Source organism: Xiphias gladius, chromosome 21 (assembly GCF_016859285.1).
Source record: "Xiphias gladius isolate SHS-SW01 ecotype Sanya breed wild chromosome 21, ASM1685928v1, whole genome shotgun sequence".
NCBI lineage: Eukaryota > Metazoa > Chordata > Actinopteri > Istiophoriformes > Xiphiidae > Xiphias > Xiphias gladius.
The window spans coordinates 386,743-413,157 of NC_053420.1; the positions used below are offsets into that span (position 1 = coordinate 386,743).

At 46.0% G+C, this 26,415-nt stretch overlaps 2 protein-coding genes across 3 annotated transcripts in view; both read left to right on the forward strand.

Moving 5' to 3' along the window:
* The window catches only part of pik3c2b (phosphatidylinositol-4-phosphate 3-kinase, catalytic subunit type 2 beta), a 48,675-nt gene extending 35,921 nt beyond the window's left edge, over positions 1-12,754 (forward strand). For both annotated transcript variants that reach the window (XM_040159506.1, XM_040159507.1), the window contains exons 24-33: positions 439-608; positions 702-858; positions 1,944-2,053; positions 2,431-2,632; positions 4,721-4,845; positions 5,018-5,135; positions 8,467-8,542; positions 9,088-9,194; positions 9,503-9,631; positions 10,600-12,754. In XM_040159506.1, coding sequence (XP_040015440.1) covers positions 439-608; positions 702-858; positions 1,944-2,053; positions 2,431-2,632; positions 4,721-4,845; positions 5,018-5,135; positions 8,467-8,542; positions 9,088-9,194; positions 9,503-9,631; positions 10,600-10,791 — 1,386 coding nt within the window. In that variant the 3' untranslated portion in view covers positions 10,792-12,754. The remainder of the gene's footprint in view (positions 1-438; positions 609-701; positions 859-1,943; positions 2,054-2,430; positions 2,633-4,720; positions 4,846-5,017; positions 5,136-8,466; positions 8,543-9,087; positions 9,195-9,502; positions 9,632-10,599) is intronic.
* A 2,631-nt stretch (positions 12,755-15,385) lies between these two features.
* LOC120807438 (histone H3.v1) lies at positions 15,386-23,420 on the forward strand. The gene is made up of 2 exons (XM_040159486.1): positions 15,386-17,393; positions 19,941-23,420. Exons 1-2 carry the CDS (start codon positions 15,411-15,413, stop codon positions 20,136-20,138), a joined length of 2,181 nt encoding a protein of 726 aa, XP_040015420.1. The 5' UTR covers positions 15,386-15,410; the 3' UTR covers positions 20,139-23,420.
* The last annotated feature ends 2,995 nt before the right edge of the window (positions 23,421-26,415 follow it).

A 26,415-nucleotide genomic window follows, 5' to 3' on the forward strand; every position in this document is an offset into this window, starting at 1 on the left:
GTTAAACTGTTTCAGAAAGGTGTTGATTCACCTGGAGGGTGGATTGTGCTGAGAGGTGTTTCTTTTGTTCTATCCACCACATTCACACCTTTTTATATCAATTAAACCTAAAAAGATCTGTCGATTAAACAATTAGTGAATAGACAGAAAAAATAATCAGCAACTATTTTGAAACAATTTTTAAGTCCAATAGTTGCAGCCTCTTAGATGTGAGAAGACACGACAGTAAACTGATTGTCAAGAAAACAATATCCAGGTTAATCAATAATTGAAATAATCGTTAGTTTCAGCCCTAATATCCATCTTGTCAGGGCCAGCCTGACCCAGATCACCTGACCTGTGACCTCTGACCTCTGCAGGTGTCTCTGAATGTAATGACCGGTTATGAAATAAAAAAAAACTCCACGTGTGTGAGTATAAGCTGTCGTCTGTGTCCAGGCGGTGGAGAACTTCATCTACTCGTGTGCCGGCTGCTGCGTGGCGACCTACATCCTGGGAATCTGCGACCGCCACAACGACAACATCATGCTGAAGACCAGCGGTCACATGTTCCACATCGACTTCGGGAAGTTCCTGGGACACGCACAGATGTTCGGAAACATCAAACGGTGAGAGGATGGACTTCGCAGCTAGCTGGATCATTTTAGCTGAATAAAATCTGGATTAGTGAAATCATGATGTGGGTCATGTGACTCGTGCAGGGACCGCGCCCCCTTCGTCTTCACCTCTGACATGGCGTACGTCATCAATGGGGGAGACAAACCGTCCAGTCGCTTCCACGACTTTGTGGATCTCTGCTGTGAGGCCTACAACCTGATCCGGAAACACGCACACCTGTTCCTCAACCTGCTGGGCCTGGTGGGTACACGTGTCGGTCTTTCTGTAGTCGTGAGGACCCTCCTTGACATAACGCATTCCCTTGCCCCTTACCTTAACCCTGACCTAAACCCGGTTCTAACCTGAACCCTAAAACCAAGTCTGAGCCCTCAAACAGTGTCCTCAAGTGTCCTCACAGTGCAGAAGCGTCCTCACAGCGATGGTGTAAAACTGAAATGGGTCTACACATACATAGAAAAACATGAACTCACACACTCACCGACATTTAAACTATTACAGTAGAGTTTAAAACACCTCAGTCCATAAACCGATAAAGACTCTGGAGCCAAAATACAAATAAATTAAATGACACTGGAGAGAAAACGTCCCATTGTAAAAATGTACAAATGTTTATATCAATAAATGAGAGATGAATAGGAATTAGTACAGAATTATGACGCTGGGTTCTAGTTTGAACTAAGAAAGAAGAAAAAAAACTCTAAACATCCAGAACAATCTTCTTTTTTTTTTTTCCAGAGTTAAGTTTTTCATCGTATAATAAAAAGCCTCGGATTCAAACTCCCAGTCACGTCACAGCAGATCACAAAGACTGTTTCTCTCCAGATTCCCCATTTCTCAAAGCAACTCCAAGAAAAACCAAAGCATATGAGAACGTGACTTTGTGCTGTAACACTAGGGCTGCAACTAACTGTTATCTCCATTATAGACTCGTGTTCCGATTGGTTGGTTGGTCTATCAAAAGTCCCTGTAGGAGAGTCGAAGGCCAGGTCTTCAGATGTCTTGTTTTGTTCGACCAACAGTCCAGGACCCAAAGAGATCCAGTTACTGAGACAGAAAACAGAGACAAGCAGAAAATATTCACATTTTAGAAGCTGCAGCCAACAAACATTTGGTATTGTTGCTTAAAAACAGACAAAATAATGATGAATCACTTGTCAGAATAGTTAAGTATTAATTTCATTGCAGCTCTACGTGAAACTGAACTAGGAGCTAAAAGAGACCCATCACTGTGAGACTCCTTTAATACTGTAATCATGTGATCCACTTTCAATTTGAAGATGCTGATTATAGCTGCTCTGTGCGTATGTGCGCGTGTGTGTGTACAGATGTTGTCCTGTGGGATCCCTGAACTCTCTGATCTGGAGGATCTGAAGTACGTCTACGACGCGCTGAGACCTCACGAGTCTGAGGCCGACGCCACCATGTACTTCACCAGGTACACACGCGCACACACTGTATATACATGCGCATAAGTTTATAAAATGACGCGATCGTATCAATACACTCCCACTGATAATCAATAAAAGAGATTGCCTGCCTGTCTACAGTCCTACTGCATATACAGTACATGCACTTGGGAATTACTGTTGTTAATTTTTTATATGTACATTTCATGTATACACAGCAACCACAGAATGTGAAAACTGTTTTCATGGAAACCCAATTATGTATTACACAAACACAGGAAAGTCAAACAAGAACATATAATCACATATTCAAGATCAATAGAAAGAAATAAAGTTACGGGTTTACAGGAGTTACCTCTGAGTATAAAGACTGGTCCTTTAACCCCCCCCTCTCTGGCCTGGGCAGGTTGATCGAGTCCAGTCTGGGCAGCGTCGCCACCAAACTGAACTTCTTCATCCACAATCTGGCTCAGATGAAGTTCGCCTCGTCGGAGGATCGTCCCACGCTGTCGTTCGCGCCCAGAGTTCACACGGCGAAGAGCGACGGCCTCATCAGAAACCTGTACATCTGCAGACACATCCGCACCGCCAACCCCAGCAAGGCATACGTGAGTCCAGCTGCACGACCTCGGACACTCAGGAGGGGACATTAAAGGACGAAATCCCACAGTTTTACTTAGATCCAACAACAGGGTTTATTTCCTTCAAATCAGGTTGGAACGGAGCCCTTCCTTTGACTCAGATTAAAGGTGGGGGGGCAGATTTACTGACCTCTCAGCCACAGATGTGACACCAGAGTCCCAGTTTGTGTGTGTGTGTGTGTGTGTGTGTGTGTGTGTTTGGAAGGTGCGTCTCTGTCCTCACTGCAATATGTGTTTAAATGGTGATAACAGTAATAGGTGGCATGTTAACGGCGGTTGACTCTGCGTTCTGCTGGATTTACCGAGCTCGGTTTTGCAGCAAAATTTTCCGTCCCCTCTGGACTTCTGGGACGATTCCTGGTGGGTCAGTGGACTGTCAAGACATCCATAAAGTTTTTCAAGCCAGTCTCTTTACCGGCCTCTCTGCGCCTGGCATTCTGGGAGCAGGCTGGTCCCGGCGAATAAGTCCAGGGCTGAATTTCTTTCCCAGTCCGACCCAAACCTCACCGATGTGAACTCGGCTCTTGCCGCACCCGATGTTCTTCTGACCTTCTCCTCTTCGGCTGCTCCTCCGCATCTCTCCTTCTTGACAGTGCGCGTTGTGGCGTATACGCCGCCGTCACGCCGCCCCCCTTTGACGTTCCTTCCCAGCACTCTCCTTAACGCCACCGCCGGTCTCTCGTCTGCGGTCCCAATCAATCCCATTCAATATTCCAGATGCTCTGGTGGTAAAGCGTAGACTGCTCCTCCTTAATTTGGCGCTGTTCGTTAGCGTGCGCCAGATCCACCGTCTCCCCTCTTCTTCTTTCCCTTGTCCTGTACAGCAGCTTGAGCGCCCCCTGGTGCTGATTGGACGGAAGACTGCTGTGTGGCTCGGTCCGAGCCACTTTGTTTGTTTCTCATTGACAGAAGCAGGGCTGTGTAGGAAGCACCTGATTTTTTTCAGTGCACACACAGAACAGACAGCTAACGGACCGTGAGGAGATGTTCACCGAATCTGACAACAAGGCTGTTGGATTGGAATCACTGACTGTAGCTTTAAGTGTTAGTTTGACCTCAGTAACATCCACATCAGCACCAGCTCCTGCTCCGCCTGCTCCACCCTGACCAGCTCTTTGTTGCTTCCTGATCTGTCAGAGATTATAATATCACATTTGTAGGATAATATTTCACCTGAGCTAATGTCTAACAGTTTCACCACTTCCTCATTTCTCTTCTGAGCGCGGTGAGTCTCAGACTGAATAGACGCAGGTCACAACCGCGTCGTCGCCACTTTCTAAGTAAACCTGGTGCTCGTTTGTCTGCGTGAGCCTCCTGCAGCTCTGAAAGACTAAATACAGAAGCTGAGGCTCTGTAATGCTCCCAGTTTGTTTCCGAACAAACGATTTTTAAAAGGTACAGCTACTAGTTGGGATGAAATCGGTCGAACATATAAATAATGAGATGATCGTGAAAACATAAGACAAACTTCGAAATGTTAAAAATAGAATTAATAACGGTGAGAAGAGAAAAGACAGAGGCACAGACAGATGAGCCTGATGTGGAGTCCGGCGGTTTGATGCATCTCTGCTTTTTAAGTAATTTCGTACGTTTATCACTTGTCTTTCACCACTAGAAGAAAGAAACGATTGATTTATCGTCACTAATAACCAAACATGTCTCTGGGACCAGAAGGGAACAGAGACAGAGACTGAGATGCTCATCGTTTCTCCTCATGTAAACGTCGACGCAAAGAAGTTAGAGGCCGAGTCTTCATTCAGCCGACGTTATCAGCGAAGGACCTCCAGAGTAATTCAATTCCAGTGTCACAGGAATCACTTTAATTACTAGAATTAAAATGATAATTAATTAGCTGCATTAAACCCTGAGGAAGAGCCTCAGTAACAGTTCAGTTCTCTGAATGACAGAAAAATCAGAACTGACAGAATACAAACGTTATCATCACGTCAGGAACACGTTTCATATTTCTGCCAGTCTGGGGTTACATTGTGTGTGTGTGTGTGTGTGTGTGTGTGTGTGTGTGTGTGTGTGTGTGTGTGTGTGTGTGTGTTTCAGGCCTTTGTGGTGAAGGTGGAGCGTGAGGGTCAGCAGGAGGTGCAGCTGGTTCAGAGAACGTTTGAAGAGTTCCATGAACTTCACAGTAAACTGAGACTCATCTTCCCCTCATCCAGACTGCCCAGGTACACACACACACACACACACACACACACACACACACACACATATCCAATCACGAACTCCGTTAACCTGTGATAAGTTGTATGTCGTTAGAATGCAGACAACACGCAGCTGTAAAGTCCATCACAGGGAAAATGGAGGTGATTTCAGGTCTCCTTTTTGCCCCGCCCCCAGTTTCCCGAGCCGCTTTGTGATTGGTCGGTCCCGAGGTGAGGCGATGGCAGACAGGAGGAAAGACGAGCTGAACGGCTATGTCTGGCACCTGATCCACGCCGGCCCGGAGGTGGCCCAGGTCAGTCACAGTCTGACCTCTGCCGTTGCACAGTCTGGTTTCCTGCTCCGCATTAATCTGACAGCTGCAAAGCTGGATCACAGACAGGGCGACAGGGCACACGCTGGGGGCCCTGGGGGCCCTGGGGGCCACGAAAGCCCCGGGCTCACTTCACACCGTTTGGGTCTATATAATCTATATTATTCTGATTAACGGGTCCTGGTCTTGAAGAGGGACTCGTGTCAAAATCCAGCTTCAAAATCTGAACTGTTTTAGTTTATATTTGTTGTAAAGTTGTGTATTATCAGATTACTTTGAACAGACAGAAAAGTCGTGTTATTCCATCAGAGCAGAACAAACAGCGGTCTTCATTATCAATATGCCTGATAGTTATTTTCTTATAATTGATCGATTGATCAGTAAATAAAATATCAGAAAACAGGGAAAGAGTTTGACCCTCGGGGGGTTAATCCGGCTCCTGGTCACTGTGAGGCTCATGTTTTACATTCAGCGGAAGACAAATGTGGTTTTCGTCGTCAGGTCAAAATCTTTTCTCTCCTAAATGTTTTCAGTCACAGTGACTTTCAGAATAAAAGACAAAACACGCTGTCCTGTTTCCCACAGTCGACGCTGATGAGTGCCGTCAGATAATTGGAGACTTTTCAAGTGTTTCATCAGGATTCCTGAATAAATTCATACATTGAAAAATTCAACGAAGTAAAGTCGTGAATGAATTTGTGTTGCATTTAAATGATGCACTGCAAAATAAAACGGCGACAAAAAGATCTTTCAGTTTGTCAAATGAATAACTCACTTTCCTTTTTCTGTCTGGAAATAATGAATTAATGATTGATTTACTATATATATAGTGTCACTACTAAAACAATCGTACCACAACTAAAGCTCCACCACAGTTAGTGTCAGTTTGAGTACATTTTTATCACTGCATCATTTAAGTGTAACAGACTATAATCAGACTCAGGCTTTAGTTACTCCGGTGAGACGATCAGCTGATCTGACTCACTAAAACCCACAGTCGGACAAACATCGACACGTGGCAGGGTCCTGTCTGCCTTCATGCCTTTTTGAAAACGAATTTCTAGAGCTGTAACGATTAATTGCTTAGTCAATCGACAGAAAAGGAATCGGCAACAATTCTGATAATCGATTTTCAGTCATTTTTTAAGCCAAGATACCAAACATCTGCTGATTATAGCTTCTCAAATGTGAAGATTTGACACTTGTTTTATCGTATATGATGAAATGTTGTTTTGGTTTAAAACAAAGAATTTAAGTTCCTGTACTTATGGTCCCTGCTGGTGTTCGGGACGACCCTGACAAATCACATTCTCTGTGGTGGCACAATGGTCTCAAAAAGAGTTTCTCAATCAAATGAAGTGCATTCTGCAGAACCTCAAAGGATTGACGGAGGAGCTTTTTCCTTCTCTCATAACAAAATACATTTCCTTGCCAGGTAATGCAACATATCTTGCATTTTATTTACGACCTACGATTTATTGATCGATTTGAGAAAATCATCTGTGGATGAATCTAGAATGAAAATAATCGTTGGCTGTAGCTCTGCTGAGTTCATTTTGCCAAACCAGGAGAAGACTGACAACTGGGACGTTATTTAAATGAAGGGCTTGAACTCAGTTAAGGTTTCAGACCTCAGGTTGTTTATTCCTGAGGAACGTTGCACAGGAACGAAGCTCGCAGACAGTGAGGGCGGGTCAGGACTCTGTCTTCATGCTCCCATCATGCACTCTGTTCAGGTTCACACGTCTCAAGTTTCATTTTCCCTCAGTGGTTTCTGAGAAGTGTTGGAGGAAGCACATCAGTGTTCAAAACACACACACACACACACACACACACACACACACACACACACACACACACACACACACACACACACACACACACACACACATACTTGTACTTCTATCTTTGTGAGGACACTCATTGAGATAATGCATTCCCCAGCCCCTCACCCTGACCCTGATCTAAATCTGGTTCTAACCTTGACCCTGAAACCAGGTCTGAACCCTCAAACAGCCCTTTGAAGGTGTGGGGACCAGACAAAATGTCCTCACTCTGTAAGGTATGTAACCCAAAGTGGTCATCACAAAGATAGGCGTACACTTATGTACACACCCACACACACACACACACACACACACACACACACACACACACACACACACACACACTCTCTCTCTATGGGTGTGGATCCTTGCTGCCGTATCAGGTCTGTCCAGTTTTAGGAACTTGGCAGGACGTTTACTCTCCATCTGTTCTCACACACACTGACTGAAAACTGTTTTTTTAACTTGTTAATATAATAAAATAAGAATAGTAACATTTTTTCTAAGCGCTCCACGGCTGTCTTCATATAGCGCCTAGAAACACCATGACCTGGACGACTGGGAAACTTCAGAGACATTATATTTACATGTGTTTTGCATTTGAGCTTCTGTCAGGAGGTTTCTGTCATTACAGTGAAACTCTGCTGAGTTTATTCTACTCGTTCTGGTCTCACAGGAAAACCAGGCAGCTTCATATTCAGCTTCGTCATCGTGTAGTGAAACATCAATAAAAGCCGATTATTACTTTAATTGCTGGACTTCCTGTTTCTGTGGCAGCACGTCGATCCTGCAGGACGTCAATGATCCATCAGACTGATTCAGTTTCTGCAGGACCAGAGAGTGAATTTGAAAAACATCGAAGCATCAGGACAAAACAGTAAAATACAGACAGGTTTCAAACCGAAGGAGAAACCTGGCTCCAGGATTACTGACACACTTTATATTGGGTTTTACTTTCATTTCATTCACCACGTCAGTACATTATTTACAGAATCTTAAGAAGGTTCTAGGGGGTCCTTTACGAGGTTCTGGTGGTTATTGAGGAGGTTCTCAGGATCGTTTAGGACGTTTTAGTGGCTGATGGGAAGGTTCTAGAGCTCCTCTGGGTTGTTCTAGGGGTTGTTTAGAAGGTTTTAGTGGTCACTGGTGAGGTTCTATGGATGATGTTAGGAGGCTTGAGTAGTCATTAAGAAGGATCTAGTGGTTCTTTAGGAGGTTTAGTGGTCACTGGTGAGGTTCTACAGGTCCCCTAGGTTTGAGCAGTCCTTTAAGAGGTCCTAGTAGTCCAAAGAATTGTATAGATATTGAATTAAAAACATGAGTCTCATCTGTCACTTTGTAGCAGGTGTTTCAAATCTGTGTTTTCAATATGTGAATTGTGTGTGTGTGTGTGTGTGTGTGTGTGTGTGTGTGTGTGTGTGTGTGTGTGTGTGTGTGTGTGTGTGTGTGTGTGTGTGTGTGTGTGTGTGTCGGTGTGTGTGTTACAGTGTGACCTGGTCTACACCTTCTTCCACCCGCTGCCCAGAGACGAGAGACCAGGATCAACAACCAACAAACCAGCAGGTACACACACACACACACACACACACACACACAGGGTCAGGGTTAAAGACCAGATGTTCCAGTCTGAGTTCAGTTCAGACACACTGAGTCTGTGGTTTTACTGGTTAACCAGTTACAGAGCTCTCCTCGGTCAGACAACATGTCTGTCTCCTCTCTGTTAATGAGTAACTGTGCCGCAGAGACTGACTTCATCTTGGATTTAAAATCATTCCCCGAAGTTCTGACTCTGCCTGCAGGACTGTTTCAGCCTGTGCTCCAGTGAGCAGCTTTCATTGGACCGAACGGGGCCCATGTTTGAACACAGCATCTGGTCTTTGTTCCTACGTCACGGTTGACAGCTGCAGTCAGGAGCTGGTCTGTGTCCAGGCCTCAGTGTAGAGAACTGTCTCATACAGTCAGAGTATAACAGAGAGAAAACTGCACTGATGAGGGTGTGAGCTGTGTGTTCTCTGTTTTATATGCTGGGGATCTGATGTGTTTCTACGTGTTGCGTGTTCTGTGTGGATTGTGCGTCCGTGTTGTGTGCGCGTTTGTGCGTGTTTCAGAGATCTCGTGGTCTCCGGCTTCAGAGAAAGAGCTCGGTGAAGTCAAGCTCTCCATCTCCTACAAGAACGACAAACTCTTCATCATGGTCATGCACATACGAGGCCTGGTCAGTCTGACTCAGTGTGTGTGTGTGTGTAACTCTGTTGTGTAACGTGTTGTACAGTAAACACATCACAGGTTCACTGTCTGCAGAGGATTAATTCAGCCCAAGGCTGCGATTTACTAGTGTTCACGTTATCATCAATTTCTTGCCTGCTCATGGTAAAATAATGAGCTGCTTTTACTGGAGCCCACCTGAGAGTCATGTGTTCTCACACAGATGTTTTGATTGGCTGTTGTGAACCCAGCTGAATGTGGGTTGGTTACCTTTCAGACAGACTGATGTAGATGTGTGTGTGTGTGTGGTCTGTGCAGCAGCCCCTGCAGGACGGGACAGACCCGGACCCCTACGTGAAGCTCTACCTCCTCCCAGACCCCCAGAAGACCAGCAAGAGGAAGACCAAGGCAGCACGACGCACCTGTAACCCCACCTACAACGAGATGGTACAAACTGACCCAGTCTGACTCCGGTGGTTCTCGTTTTTCAACTTTACGACACAAAGTCCTGATTTCTGATTGGCTGTTAGGTGTGTGTTCAAATGAAATATTTCAGGTACATCAGACCGCAGGTAAGTGGAGGTGATGTGAGAGAGGAAGTCCACTCGGAGGCTATGTCTTTAAAGACAGTCAGAAAAGCATGACAGGATCTGAAACTCGTCCCCTGTGTGGGGATAAGAGGTCAGAATGTGACAGTGGTCCTGGCCTGAACCAGCCGTGAAGCCTCTTCACGAACGCTTGTCTCCCTCTGCTTTTCTGAAGTCGCGATGCGTTCGACGCAGAGGAACGAGACACTGGTGTATCCCGAGAAGCTGCTCATGCTGACAATGCGTGCAGGCGTACAAAGATGCACACAAAGCTACGGTCAACCCGCTGCGAGGTTTCTCTCACGCCACACTGAGACGGGTCTGCTGACACCAGTGTCAGACTCTGGGCTGGATGTAGCTCCCCCTTGGAAAGACAAAAAAAGTATCAGAGCAGAGACACAACGTCATCCATCTCATCTCAGCTTCGTTCAGAACTGGAGCTTGACCCTGAATTCCCCAAACTTTGCCACAGGCTGTTTCTGGTCTCCAAAGCTCCAAAGGGGCTGTTGGTGGACGAGTCTCACTGTGAGACCTGGGACCAGCGTTTGGGCTGTTTCTCTCGTGACTGTCAGAGTTTGTGTCAAACAGCCCAAACTCTCACAGTGTGAAGGAGCCTGTAGTCTTACAGGTGTCAGCACCAGGTCCAGTCAAATCCTCGTATTGGTTTTGAGTCCAGGTCTCAGGTCTCCAACTCTGAACATATTTCTCTAAAAAAAAAAACTCTCAAAGGCCTCACACACACAGATTGTCGTTATGGAATTCATTCAGTGGAGAACTTTGTCTGCCCTCATTGTTTCTTTTGTCTTCTGTTCTGCCCCCCCCCCCCAGCTGGTGTATGAGCGGATCCCAAGGGGGGACCTGGACCAGAGGGTGATCCACCTGCGGGTTCTGGGTGACGGGGCTTTCTGGGAGAACACCCTGCTGGGAGAGACCTTCATCCCCCTGAAGAAGCTAGTCCCAGGTCAGCACTGGGTGGACTGGCACCAGCTGGGTGCCGCCGGGTCTGAATCCGCCCACTGACGGACAGGAAATGGGAAGTGGTGGATTTAAAGGAAGAGAAGAAGAGAAGCGGTTCTCCTCGGGAGGAGGACAGAAGAAACAAGAAAAGAAATCCCTTCAAAGTAAAAGCCGTGTGGCTGATCTTTCCTCTGTGTTTGAGGGAGTTTAAGGTCAAAGGTCACGTCACTGACATCATTACAGTTCATTTCAAGGTGTTTAGCTTTTAAACACAAAGAGGAGCAACTCAGTAACAGACAGAAACTGGACATTTTATTGGTAATTTATTGGATTGAAAAACTAATAATAATGTGAGACAACTTTTGTGAATGAGGCAGATTTATTTTCTGACGGGATCAGGTTCTTTAAACTTTAAAATCTCAGATTCAGTGAAGTCACTTCAAAGTTAACGAGTTAAACTAACTAGTTTTTAATTTAACTCGGCTTCAAATGTAACGTCAATGCGGGAACTCTAATCAAACAGTTTTAACTTCACAGCGTCGTGAAAACACACGATCACCAGACTTTTAAAGTCATTTTTAACAATAAATTAAGAAGAAAATGTCTTTATTTAAATGAAGGACTCACTGCAGACAGACTGTCTGTGTTCCAGGCTTCATGAGCTCAGAGGATTCACTCAGACAGAAAAGAAGGAAGCCGTCCGCTCTTCACGATTCACCTACGAAGTGATTTCAGTGAAAACGTCCTCTGACTTTGGTTCTGATGTGGCTCAGAGTGGAGTTCGGTTTGGATTCTGGCTGTTGGATTCTTTCCTTCTGTCTGCACATGTTGCTCAGATGTGAATGAAGTTGTAGATGTGGAAGGGGAAACAATCACAAGCTCATTCCTGTCAGAGAAGAAGGAGGAGAAGTTGGAAATTATGAATAAAGGCTGAAGAAACAGCACATTTACTGTTCAGAAGCTGGTTCACACTTTACACAATTTTACTGTAAATGAAAAAGAAACTTTATTTTGCTTTTTTAAAGTGTGGCGTGTGATTTCCATCTTTCTGCAGAAGGGATCAATGAAATACTGTCAATCGAGACGAAACCCCCTTTTCGGCCCGTTGAGCCGTTTTCCAGGACTGGAAAGCTGCATTAAGGAATTCCATTGACATTTTTCTGCAGCTTTTTGCTTCCCATGAATAAAAACTTGAGTCAGTCGGAGCCGGAACAAACACAAACTCACACTAAGTCTTGGTTGTGATTTCAGCACAAAGTAACAGAGGAGAAGAGTTTTAAATTTGTGTTTGTGTAGATGCACAGATTTAGCCTTAGGGTCGCTAACAGGAAGCAGCCGAAGCTGTGTTCGGATTGAGCGAAGCGGATCCGACGGGTCATCCGGTTGCTGATCTGTTCAGCTCCAGAGCTTCTAAAAGTCTGAGAGAGGAATCCTGACGGGAGGAGACGTTGCTCTGTTTGCCTTCAAGCTCGTCCTCGGATTTCTCCTCTCAGCCCTTAATAATTTGCTCAGACATGGTCACTGCTCCAATGGTTTCTACATTTCATTCCTTCTCTGCTTGTGATTTTGTAGTTTTTGGGAAATGTTTGTGGCCATTTTTAAACTGCCTCTCGGGGTTTTACCAACCAAGGGAGGCAGTGAATATTGAAGGGGAGCCGATTCATTTTCTGCGGGTTGTTTTTGCGCTGTAGACGGGACGAACCGAGGGGATAAACCTGCAGGAGACAAACTCCACTGATCTGCTCTGTTCACCACTCTTCTCCAATTGTTTGACACCTTGTCCACAGAAACGTGTGAGCGGGGAAGTTAACACTTCAGTCCAAGTGTTTTCCTGAGATACTGAGATAATGAATTCATCTTTATCTTTGACCCTAACGCTCCTCATTATCGCCTGTAAGCTGCAGCTGAGGCTCAGCCCTCCTACTGAGCAGCTGAGGGCTGATGATGGGCTGGTTGACTGACTGACAGCTGCAGGCCGGCACTGCTAGAAGGCGCTGTCAGGTACCGTGGCGAGGCTCTGACCGAAGTGATCACACGTGTGTGTTTGTGTGTGTGTGGGGCTGACTCTGCTTCATAAGAGGAAGATCAGTCCGAGGCTGGACTCAGCACACACACCAACACACACACACACACACACACACAGTTGTTGCGTACGTTGCTAGCAGGCTTCCAGTGTGTCCACACAGGAGGCGTTTCAGCTCGTCCTCCGTGTCCGACTCACCAGATACACTTTCATGAATCCAGCTGCCTGCACAGGCTCTGCTGCACACGGACATGCAACCTGAAGTATTCCTGCACTTTAAGGCTGCGTCCTTCTGTCTCGCTGTGAAAACACAGGTGACCCACGCTCAGAACTGTACCTGAACACGTCCTGACACTGCAGCTGCTGCTGTTCAGTGTTGCCAGGTCGACGATAATTATCGCACCTGAGCAACAAATCAGGCCGTTGTGTGATGAATAATTGTAACGACCCCCGAATGTGCGATTATTTCACGTCACAGTTTCATGCTTTTTTTCCACGAGTGAAATGCTCTGTATATTATTACATTGTGTGGATCAGCGTTTGATGATCCAGTCGCATCTCCGCTGACATCAGGCGAGACAGCTCCTGTCACCACTCGCAGCCTCCGACAAACTCTTTCTGGTCAAAGCATTGTTTGGTTTATTGATCCTTGAGTTGTGTTTGCTTTCTGATGTAAAAATACTAGTACCATTTTTGAATAAGTAAATAAACAAGAAGAAACATCAGGGATATATAATAATGATAATAATAATAATATTTAACAGGATGCATTCACATCAAGTGCACACCCCAACCCCCCTAACAAACTCCAAAAAGTGGATTAAGTGTTAAGTCTTTAAAAATCTGTTTAAACTCTTTTTGAAAAAACTGCAGTTTTTCGAATGGAATTCTGTAAAAACTTGCAGATGAGACTGAGCTGCAGCTGAACGGGTGAAACGGTCTGAACCGGCGTCACATTCATCAGGTTTTTCTGTTGGAGAGGTGATGGAAAAGAGTGGTGTGCAGTGCAGTTCCTGAGTCTGAGTCCGGACCCCTGAGACTGCAGGGCCAGAATGTAAGTTCAAAGTGAACCGGGTCTGTATTTGTACTGGAAATACTGAAGTTATTGAAAATGTGATTGGATTTTCCAGTGCAGCGTAGTTGGAGCCACCGTTCTGATTTAGATTCAAACATAGAAAGAAGCTGTTATTAATTTGTAACTTTAACTTTGGAACATATTTTCTATTATTTGCACTAAAAATAAACTTGAATTGAAAAAAACTTGAGTGTAATCTGGAACATGATTTCTTTCATTGCTCCTGTTTTCTTCTTTCTTGCCATTTTCCCTCGTCATCCCTTCTGCCCTTTTTTCGTCTTTTTCTTTTCTTACCTTTGCTTTACCTTCTTGTCGTTTTTTCCCCCCTCTCTATCTCTGTCTTCCTCCCTTCGTTCTCCCCTCCTTCCACGCCTTCTCTCCTGTTCTGCAGGATTTACATGAAGACGCGTTCATTCCCTTCATTCCTCTATAATCCAAAAAAAAGTTAAATGAATGTCCTCCTGCAGCATTTGCTCCTCTAGATAATGTAATTGAATTAATAAGGCATAATGAAGGGGATATAAATGTAACAGTGAATTTATTTTGACAGGTTGGTTCTTCTCTCCCCCCGACTGTTTTAAACGGTTTTCCTCTGCACTGATGTCCCGCAGCTCCGCGGAGCTCTGGGACTAGATAATGGACAGTGTGGGAGTCTCAGACTGATAAACACGTTGCAGCGGGACCTGGGACCCGGGACCCGGGACCCTTATGTAACAGACCTTCAGACGACCTCGGATCCTGTCTTATCATGTCCCGGCCGCAGGGGGGCACATGCTCCTCCCGCCTCAGTAACACCGCGACGCTCCCTGGCCGCGGGCTTCACATTTCCGGAAGGACGAGTCAGTGTGGACGGTCCCTAGACTTTCTGATGAAATCTCTCTGAACCGACAGAAGCGACGCGGCGGTCGGGTCTTCACTTTAGAAGGGAAACCGAAACCGAATTAACATCGGAACGGGCCAAAAACATCTAAAGCAGGACAACGAGGCTAAGAAATAGTGGTTTCTGGTCAAATTTTTTAAATTAATCGTCGCTCCCTGGTTAACTAACCGTCAAGCTAGCTGCTTCTGCTAAGCTAACCTGCTAGCACTACCGGCTGCCGCTGAACGCAGACCTTCAGCCGCCGTCGCCGCCTTTTCACGGAGATTAAAACCAGACAGAATGGCTCTTATTTCATCTTCAGACCTGGATTTATCCTCTTATCATGACTCAAGCGTGTTCAGCTTTTCTCTCTGCTCCGTCTCCACCAAACTGTCGACAAGGAAGAAGTCCAACCACCACTCTAAGCGAAGCTTCGACGCTGCGGAGCGCTCCGGTCTCATGGGCGATATTTCCTGGGTTCCCTCTTACTGTGTGGATCGGTATGTGTGCCAGTCAGTGTAAAGACTATGTTTCACCGGAAAGACTTGACGTGTTTGAATGAAAACTGCTTCTGCTAACCCGATTCTGTCGCTGCAGCTTCCCCCTGTCTGACAGCTGTCAAAGTAGCAGCTAGTCTGGTAAAGAGGACCTGGGTCTGTCACTGAGTTACCACTGTTGCTCAGTTGGTGTCATCATTTATATATTGTACTTTTGAGTTGAGGAAAATGTTAAGAAACATGAGCGGTGAGGGACATTTAGCCGGCGGGCAGAGCTCGTCTTCTCCGACCGGGCGTGGAGTCACCTCTGCCGGGCTCGACAGTCAGGAAAGCTCGTGGATCGGCCTATTGTCCGTGGTGTCCAGGCCCGCGCTCTCATTTTTGCAGAAATATCTCCCGGGCCGACCCCGAAATCCGGCCACGTCCGCTAACAGGACCGGGTGGATCAGTGGAGATTTAAAAAGCAGTTTTGCTGACGAAGAAAGAGAGTTTTTAAGACAGCTGGACGACATGATGCCGCTAACGCAGCACGCAGCTCCACACATGACCTACCTGCAGTGTCAGCACGACGGAGTCGCCGGCCTGCTGGAGCCGGGGGACGGCACCACTTTACCCTGGCTTACCGCTGATTCTCTGCGGGAAATAGGGATTCAAAACGCAGAAGAAATGGACTTAAATGTCTGCCAGCAGACTCAGATTGGATATTTCTCTTCTGCTAGGACTTTTATCAGTCATGTTCTATTGAGCGCGGTGTCATCTCAGGAAATAAAACCCACACGAGGGAAGGACTATGTGACCGAGGCCATGAGCTCCACAGTGAAGAGCAGCGGTGGTAAAAGCAGGACGTGGTGGGGCAGCTTCTGGGGCGGCGAGGAGAGCTCACAGAAAGGGCTGTTGTCGGATTTCTCCTGGGCTGAGGAGGGGACGGTGACAGGCCAGCTTTGTCCACATCAACTTGGGTCTGAGACAAAAGCCCCCGCTGCCAAAACAACCAATGTGTTTGTCCAGAGTGGCGGCAGGGAATCGACGCTGGGAGAAAACACTGGACCGACTGACCACAAAGAGGAGCTGGCTAACAATGGAGGCCTTCACACAGTCCAGAACACAGAGGGGTCTGCACCAGACCACCGGCTCAGCATCAGCAACCACCTGAGCAGTTCGGGAGATGCCGCCGCCTGCAGTGAGGTGGCACTTCTGACCCCTGATCAGGACAATGGTTACTCCAGCCTGGAGGAGGAACACTTCCAGATGTGCCACCTGTACATGCTGACATCCCCAAGTGAACAGCGGCAGGAGACCGAACCGGAAAGCTGTGCCACTGTCGCCACAGAGATGGAGGAAGAGTCATCGGAGGAGGGAGAGCCGACATCAGGGAAGGTAGACGAGGAAGAGCAGCAACACTCAGCCCCTCAGGAGGGTCCGTCAGAGAAGGCGACTGTGCTCTCCACCCCCCAGTGCCAAAACAAAGCCATTGCCTTCATCATGGGCTGCCCCTGCAGTGACGACGACAGCAGCCAATCAGACATGGAGTCCAGTGATGACGACGACGATGGTTTTGACAGCGAGGGGTCGTCCGATCTGTCCGACTCGACCGATGAAGATGACGAAGATGATGATGAAGCCTCAGGCTCAGACAGCGAGGCCGACTCGGAGGCACAGCGCCTGTGGGGCTCCTTCTGCCAAAGTCTTGACCCCTACAACCCTCAAAACTTCACCGCCAAGCAGCACACCGGCAGCACCCCACCCAGGATCATCCCCACCTCCACACCACCGCCCTCCACTCAGTCCACCCCTGCCTCCTCCCCTGACCTCACCCCTCTCGCTCTCTTCTCCCTCACAGCCTCCCCTCCCCTCCCCTCCTTCCCCCCTCCGTCTGGCCAAGACGTCTGGGACGACTCAACCTCGGCCAGCGAGGTGGACGAAGCCGAAAGCCTCCGCCTGTGGAGCTCCTTCAGCTGCTCCTCAGACCCCTACAGCCCCTTCAACTTCCAGGCCCCGCTCAGGACTCGAGAGCCTGTCGAGGCTGCTCCGAGGGCCCGGGTTAGGGCAAAGAGGGCCTCCCAGACCCCCCCCCACTCCTCCCACCATAAAGCAGCATCTCCACCTGAGTACAGGAAGGAAGAGGCAGAGGAGAGGCTGGACAGCGGCTTTTCTGAACCCTCCACCTCTTCTGGCTCCTCCACCACCCGGAGCTGTGGCACAACCAAAAAGGTCAGTTTTTTACCTTTTCCTCTGTCATTCAGTCTATTTGTCATTTCATCTGATCAGCGCTCAGCCTGTGTCTGCTGCTCTGGCTCCAATAACAGTTTTTATTCATCTTTTTTCAATATTTCGATCTGTCTGTTGGGTCACTAGATGATTAAAGGGATAAGACAGGAAATTATGTTCCACAAAATGAAGTTTATTTTTTCTACCTTTTGATTATTGTAAAATACAGGACACAACCTATAGACATAGCAGACATATATTTTCAGTCATAGGTCTTGAACATCACAGACTAATTATTTTTGGGATAAACACGTTACATACGTACTTTAAAGATTGAGGCGGGGTTGGGTAATATGAAAGTCTACGCTGAGACAATGTGAATGGGTCAACCATCAGAGATTTCTCCATGCTGTGGCAGCTCGGCCTCTAAAATCTCTGCTGGTTTTGTCTATTACTGCAAATCAATGAGCAGCACTGATTGATGGTTATTTTGATACGTCAAAAGTTGCTGAAATCAAAATAAATGTATCAGTTTGTATTTATATCAATTATCAGATAATGTGTGGCATGTAGTTAAAGAGAACAACCAGTTGTATCTCCCGAAGTCTTTACTGCAGACACGAACCAGGGAGAGAATCTGTCATAGAGCCAAGAATAACAGGATTCACAGATGATGAGCTCAGAAAGACTGAATCTTGGAAAACGTGAACCGTCAGAGAAAGTGATTATTTGAGAGGAATCGACTTGCGACAGTTACTCAGTCACCAGACTAGTGGCCACTGGGAGAGCGAGCTGTCTACAGACGTCCAACCGAACAAACGTCTTGATGAGCAGCCAGATGCTGTTACATTGTCACATGACGACGGAGGATGAGAAAATTACAGTTCAGATCCATCCACTGTAAGTCTTGTTTTACCCGTGTTGTTTTGTAGGAGTGCGATCACTCAGTGTGAAGGATTACCTCAGGACGGATCGATCACTTCTCCAGTAAGCAGACTGGTTTCACTTTTCAACCTGTGAAAAACAACAACCAGTGTTGTGTTTTTATAAATATTGTAATGATAATGGTCCACAATGATGTGAAAATGCATATTTTCACAATGCACAAATGCCCCAACCATTATTTTAGTCTGTAGGTAATTGCACAAGCAATTTGGCACATAGGGGAAAAAAACCCAACAAAAAGTGATTACTCTCAACGAAACTTTACAGTAGCATTAAACTTCATTAAATTAAACAAACTATAAAACCTAATGTCAAAAACAGCCAACAGTAACATCAGCCAGTAAAGTACTGTTTCAGGATTAGGACTGAAACTGTCGGAATATTTCAAACAATAAAACACAAACAAAGAGGACAGACTGTGACCTTTTAAAGGCTGTCGGAAAAGTACATTTGAACAGGGTGACGTTTTCTCTTCCAGGTATTGTTGGAGTCCTTTTCTGTGAACATGGAGCTGAATAATGTGACCGTACTCAGACCTGTCCTGAAACTCAAACACAACCCACGTCTCTGTCGTCTTTTGCCGCCTTGTTTCTGGTTTTACACTGTGACATTTTACTGCAGCTCACCATATGATGAAACATGGTGACTTAGAATCTAAACGAAGACCAGTTTCTCATACTGATTCAGGACAGAGCTAGGTGGATTTAGCGTATGTTGAGTTTGCTTTCACATAGAAAACCAGTACACATGTCATCATCCCTTCTCAGATGTACACTCAGTGTCCAGTTTCTTCTGTCCACCAGTGTCAAACTGGGTCAGTCTTTTCCAACAGTCCTGTAACAGATCCTCCTCCACGAGGGTTCAGGTGTTCAGTTCGTCTTCAGACTGTTTCAGATTAGGGTTGGCCGATATTTTTCAGTCTTGATGGATGATTCACCATCTCAGTCGATCCTTTTCTCTCCATGAACCGAGGACAAAATGTGATTCAAAACCAGTTTCCCTGAGTAAAAATATTCACCTTTCCCAGGAACGAGGCCACGTGAAGACCAACAGTAGGAAAGCTCCACTCGCTGGGCCGTTGTCCTTTCAAACGCTGTAAACACTGTAAAGAAAAACAATAGCAGCTTTGGCAAGTTTGTCCCCGTGCGTTATTTGTTCAAATAAAATGAAGCAGGTGGGCAGTGTCTTACCTGTAGAGTATCGCTCCTGATGTGAAAAACCGAGGCTTCCGTCATTTCTTTCCATCGGTGTCGAGTCATAGGGTGTGAATTGGGACGGGAGCTAGCGGCTGAATCTGAAGAGACAAACTTTGTTCCTGTTTCGCTGCTGCGTTTGTCTCAGGTGCTGGGACAGGTTGGTCCTGGTTCCCTGCTGCTGCTGTTGGACAGAAAGCAGAGGGGCACTCATTTCAATTTCAGAGTCTAGATATATTTCACAAATTGCAAAAAGCCAAATTTGAAAAAATTCGATATATCGCCCATCTATATTTCTCTGTATTGTCTTATACAGAGAGGTGTTTCTGTTATCTAGCCGCCCTTCGCTGATTTAAATAGGGTGGACAAACAGTCTGACATTCATTTAACACTTGAGTCTTGTTCCTGTCAGGTTCGATTCTGTGATAATGTGGAGGAGTTCGTCGCCAGCTGCGGTGAGGAGGAGGAGGACCGGCGGGGCCCCTGGGAGGAGCTGGCTCGGGACCGCTGCCGATTCCTGCGACGCTGCCAGGAGGTGGAGCAGAGCATCGCCTACTGCCTGCAGCCGCAGCACCGTGCCCTAGTGTACCGCCGCCTCGCCATCCTCTAGGTCCAGGACGCATAAGGAGGACGTAGCAGCTTTCCCGAAAGCCCAGGAAGTCCATGTAATTCGGCATGTCTCATAATGAGGAAATGAAAAGCTGCACTTTTTTAGCAGAAATATAAACTGCTTTAACACTATGGAAACACAGCGAGAGCAGGTGGACAGACCGAGAGCTGCTGAACGCTTGACTGGCTGACTTTAGTCTTCTTTCTGATGTGGTTCAGACTGGGTCTACGTCTGTTTGTTTCTGCAGCTTTGTCTTTTTGGATTCAGTCGAATAATTCAACAAGATTCAGGGCAACTTCATAACTGACTGATTTAGTAAAATGCTGGCGTGTGAGATGTGTTATTGAGGTGTTGACGGTGATTTGAAGGGCTTAACTTGTGGCTTCACTGTGAGGACAAACCCTGTTAGAGCTGAGAAGTGGTAACTGTGTTTGGGTTGAGATCAGTGTTCGAGTCTTTTCTTCTTCGTGCAGACAGAAAGAGATCTCCTCTTCTCACGGTAAAAATGTCTGCAGCCGTTTTCAGTTTCAGTATTTTCTCCAGCTGTTTCAGACCACACCACAGTTCCTCTCATGTAATCAGCCATTTTACATTTTACATCAGATACAGAAACGAGCTGCTGTTTTCATCAAAAATATAGAGTAAAACTGAGAAAATCACAGGGTCAACAGATGATTAGAAGAAGAAGAAGAAAGAAAGCAAAGGGTTTGTTTCACTAAAATCAGTTTATTTTTTCTAATTTTCTTGTAAAATACAGGAATCATCCACCACTTCATGCCTCTAATAAGCCATCAAATCAAACCGTCAACTCACATCCACACTAGAGACGCAGCCAATGATTGTTTACTCTGTAAAAGACAAAGAAAAGCAGCAGGTATTCGTATTGGAAATGTCTTTCGTGTATTTACTTCACTGATCAAATGATCAAATGGTCAGTGATCACGACTCATTTGAGCTCCACCAGAAACCACCGTGAGGCTTGTGTTTTTATTTCTGATGGAAACAGCCACTTCTGTCTGTGACTCAGGTGTAGAACTGCTGGTTACCTGACAGTCAAACCGCAGCTCGACTCTTGCCCCACACATGGAGCTAAAACCAGTAAACAGACTCCGTCACAGTCCAGAATAAACCTGCGGTGTGAAGGAGCTCAGAATCGGTGTAATGACCATCCGGGCGTGTGAAATCACCCAGCGGGGTGTTTGTATTTGCAGCCAAAGCTTTTAGTTTTGTCCCAGTTTCTCTTTAAAGCCAAAGATCGTGTTGAAGTCTGACAGGACGAGGAACTGAAGTTTAAGTGTTGGATTCTGGTTGATTTGCATGAATTAGAAAATGTTCCTCTAACTGCTCAGACTCACTAATCACTGATAATCAGTCGATACACAGAGTATTCTGCCTCTAATCAGTTCGATATAGATCACTGTGGTATTAAAAGAAAGCTCCCTTTAATGGATCATCTCTCTGACTGTTGAACTGAACATCCAGCTGATGAAGGAAACTGTAGCATGAGAGTTGTTCCGCTTCTCTACAGAAAGATCTCTGTTTGAAATAACCCAGGCTTCTCAGATATGTCAAGAGTTTTGTCCTAGTAACTCAGCTGTACCAGAACTTTAACCAAATGTGGTAAAACTGCCAAAATGAGGATTCTGGTCAAAGAACGATGAGTCTTCGCAGACGTGTGTTGCCGACTTTCTGTACGTTACAGACACATTTGGGTTGATTCCCAGCGTTCGCCTTACAGCTCCAGACTTCTATATTGGGATTCATTCATCATTTAAATATAAAGCCACTGACTAATCATAACTGTAGGACGTCTTTTATTTCTGTTAGTGTTCCCTCCGCAGATGAAAGCATCGAGCAACAATAAGGCCACGTCTTCCTGTCTTTACGATATAAAATGGAAAAAGGCCAGTCAGACACTTCTGGAGATCAGGAAACAGGGCGTCAACAGACGATTATGATTTCTGGATTCATCAGGTCGTTGTTTGGTCTATAAAATGTCAGAAAATGGAGGAAAATGGCCTTTATTGTTTCCCAGAGCGTTGACGTCTGGTTTTCTCGCTCAGCTGCGAGAAAATTGTCCAAAATCCGAACATAAAACATAAGGAAGAGCAGGAAAATCTTCACCTTTGAGAAGCAGGAACCAGACATTTATCTGACGTGTTTGCTCTTATAAACAACTTAAATGACTGATGATCAATTGACTATTTGTTTCAGCTCGAGAGGGAAATTGCATGGAGGGACTTGTACTGATTTTCTAAAATCATTTAGTCTTTACTAAAGAACACAACGGATTGGTGAATGTTGGCCTGATACCAGAAGTGTGTCTAAATCAGTAATAACTCATCCCCATAAAAAGTCAGAGTCAGCAGCCACAAAGTGTTTTGATCTTTCATCATCTCTTCATCGTCCATTAAACATCAGAAAGTAGTTTAAAATCTCAGTCCCTCGGAGTCCAAGGTGACGTCTTCAAATGTCTCGTCTTGTTCGAAACCCAGAGAGAGACAGAAAACAGAATATCCTCATATCTGAGAAGCTGTAGCTGGTAAATAATTTCCTATTTTCTTAACTTTCGTAGCCATTTCATATGCAGTTTAATCTCCAATGAGACGATCATGTTGGTAAAGTAAAATCCGGTAACTGTGGCTGCCAGATAAATGTAGAGCGGAGCAAAAGTACATTTCCCTCTGAATAGTGGTGTGGATGTTACAGTACTCGAGTAAATGTACTTAGTTACTTTCCCCCACTGGTGCCGTGTTTTACAGTCTGATGACCAAACCCGAGCAGACGTGACTGAATCATTAGCTGTGTCCCAAATCCACTCTACATGTTAGTTCTCTACGGTGCGCAACACACCAGTCACTTACTAAACAAAAAAATCAGCTCGGTTACAACTCACCCTTTCACCAGCACCTACAATTTATTAATTTCTCTCAGCTGTGAGCATCTGCAGCATTTCCGTCAACAGCACCCTGAGAAAACCCACCATATTTAGTCTAAATACCAAGGAGTCTGAGTAAACTTTACTTTGGCCCTTTCCAGTGTGAACACATTCAGTACAAACTAAAATACTGCTCAGAACCTGTTTAGTCTGGATTTGGGAGTGTGTTACGATGAGTGGGTTTTTTTTCTTCTTCTGGTCTCAAATGCAGGATCTTCAGTTCAGCAGGCAGAAAGTTAACGAACCTGTAACCAGCCTCCGAATCCGAGTCTGAACAGTGAGGCTCAGTGAAACGCTTCCAGGCCGAACTCGCTCTGCGTGAGCTTCTCCTCCTACAGCACCAATATCAAGGGAAACACTGAGGAAACGCGTTCAGACCCAGGAAACTGGTGTGTGAACAGATATTTCGTGTCGAAAAGATGAATCGAGTCGAAGTTTTTCTGACTAATAATAAGAATTCAGAGGGGAAAGCCACACTTGAACCGATAACTGTCAAACAGAAAATCTGAAGGAGGTAAAAAATAAATCGACAGATGAATCTTTGGTGTTATTTTAGTCAAAAAAAGCTTTTTATTTTTCTAATGCTTCATTTGGTGGATAATTCATTCTGCTTCATCTCACAATCTAAAATGACAAATATTAAAATAAAATCAGTATTTAATGATCACACACTGGGTTATTTGCTTTTTTCTCTCTCTGCATTCTGGAAACCTGTTTCAGGTGAGGAAGATCAAGGAACAGATTCTGTAAAGTTTATTGGATCTATTTTTCATCTCGGATGTGACGTGTTTCGTCAGGACCGACTTTAGGAATAGGCCACGTGGGTGGTGGCCTAGAGCGCCACCAGCTGGAGGGGCGCCGAAGAGGAGGAAGACATATTTTTGCTTTTGACCAGGGGAAGATATGGAGTGAAAGTCTCCAATTGCGAAGATCCGCTCCTCAGGACAACAGTGACGGAGACTGTTTGTGATGTGGAGGCTTCAGAGACGCAGGTGATAATGTCAGAATCACACAGAGAGTATGAACAATCAGGTCATGGTCTGATTCACATCCTGAATGTGGTCAGAACCAGGACAACGCATCGCGGGGACTAGCGTGGACGTGAAGGTGCAACTGACAGATGATGCTGAAGGTTTGACTGAAAAAGAAGCTGAGTAAAGTTAAAATAATGAATTACAAAAATATGAGCTTCATCAAATACTCTGAATACAGATGAATAAATCTGACCACTGGGGGGCGCCAGCAGACGTCTCGTCATCTTAGGCAGCAAAATGTGCAGACACAGCACCGTGTCCAGAGACGGGACCGTGTCTAGAGACGGGACTATGTCTAGAGACAGCTCTGTATCCACGGACAGGACCGTGTCCAGAGATGGGACTGTGTCTAGAGACTGCTCTGTATCCACGGACAGGACCGTGTCCAGAGACGGGACCGTGTTCAGAGACGGGACCGTGTCTAGAGACTGCTCTTTATCCAGGGACAGGACTGTGTCTAGGGACGGGACTGTGTCTAGAGACGGGACTATGTCTAGAGACAGCTCTGTATCCACGGACAGGACCGTGTCCAGAGACGGGACTGTGTCTAGGGACGGGACTGTGTCTAGAGACGGCTCTTTATCCAGGGACGGGACTGTGTCTAGAGACAGGACTATGTCTAGAGACTGCTCTGTATCCACAGACAGGACCGTGTCCAGAGACGGGACCGTGTCCAGAGACAGGACTATGTCTAGAGACTTCTCTGTATCCAGGGACAGGGCTGTGTCCAGAGACAGGAGTGTATCTAGGGACAGGACTGTGTCTAGATACGGGACCGTGTCTAGAGACTGCTCTTTATCCAGGGACGGGACTGTGTCTAGGGACGGGACCGTGTCTAGAGACTGCTCTTTATCCAGGGACGGGACTGTGTCCAGGGACGGGACTGTGTCTAGGGACGGGACTGTGTCTAGAGACTGCTCTGTATCCACAGACAGGACCGTGTCCAGAGACGGGACCGTGTCCAGAGACAGGACTATGTCTAGAGACTTCTCTGTATCCAGGGACAGGACTGTGTCTAGAGACGGGACTATGTCTAGAGACAGCTCTGTATCCACGGACAGGACCGTGTCCAGAGACTGGACTGTGTCTAGAGACTGCTCTGTATCCAGGGACGGGACTGTGTCTAGAGACGGGACTATGTCTAGAGACAGCTCTGTATCCAGGCACAGGACCGTCCAGAGACAGGAGTGTGTCCTGTGTCCATGTATCTGTGTGTTAACTGACTCACATTTACCAGTCCAACAGTTTGTCCAGCAGGGGGAGCAGCGCCACCTCCAGGAGAGGCAGGTTACTGCAGCAGCCCGTGTCAGTGACGCCCCCTGCAGGTAAAGAAAGTAGCTTCTGCAGGTTGGATGCACAGCACCACCTGCAGGCAGCGAGTGTTTTTATTTTTTAGCCACCCCGGTGGGACGATGGAAAACTGCTACTCTGCTTCAGGATCTTTTTCCTCAGTTTGTGTTTTAGTTGTGTTGTTTCATATATTTACACACTTTAGGCTTTATCAGGTCGACAGATTGGTAACTCGACTGTGGTACGTCAACACCAGAACAATCAGTTGTCAGAGGAAACTCAGACAAATTCATTCATGGGACTGGTCCATTTTTTCTCCAGACATATTTTCTGAGACTCAGCTTTTCTTGCTCTGTTTTTTTTCTGCTACAACCAAAGAAAGTCTTTATCGCCCTCGTCATCGTCGTCTTCAAACTTCAGCCTCGTCCTCTACAAGAGGAGAGGAAGCAAATTGCACAGTATGATATAAATTCCACAACACGAAGTAGTAATTTGTTCTCTTGCATTAATATTATTATATATTTTGCAGAATGATTAATTAGAGCATGAGTTAGTAAATTGTGAGCCTGAAATGTTTTTTCTCCTCCATGGAACCTCCCAGACTCAAAAACAGTCGTTGAAAATGCAGAGTTTATTCTGTTTGTTGCTGATGCCAATTCTTCTGAAGTGTTTTTGACATCCAGAACTTCTGTTCTATCAAATGTCTGGATCCACGCTGACTCTGAGACACACGTCCCCACAGGACCCCCTGTGTTTGATCTGTAATGGTTGATCAAGTCCTCCGGTACGAGCGTTCTGGTTTCACTAAAGCCAGATTCCTGCCGCCCATCGTAGCAGGCGGGGAAATAGAAGGACTGAGTCTAACCAGTGCAGCGCTGACAGATGAGCCCACATGAAAACTGGTCTGAGCAAAGATCCGCAGACAGACAGGCAGCATGTCGGAGTCGGCCTTCACGTGGATTCCTGGTAATGTCTGACGCCGGTACCGACGTGCGTTTGTGTCCTGGTTTGTGGT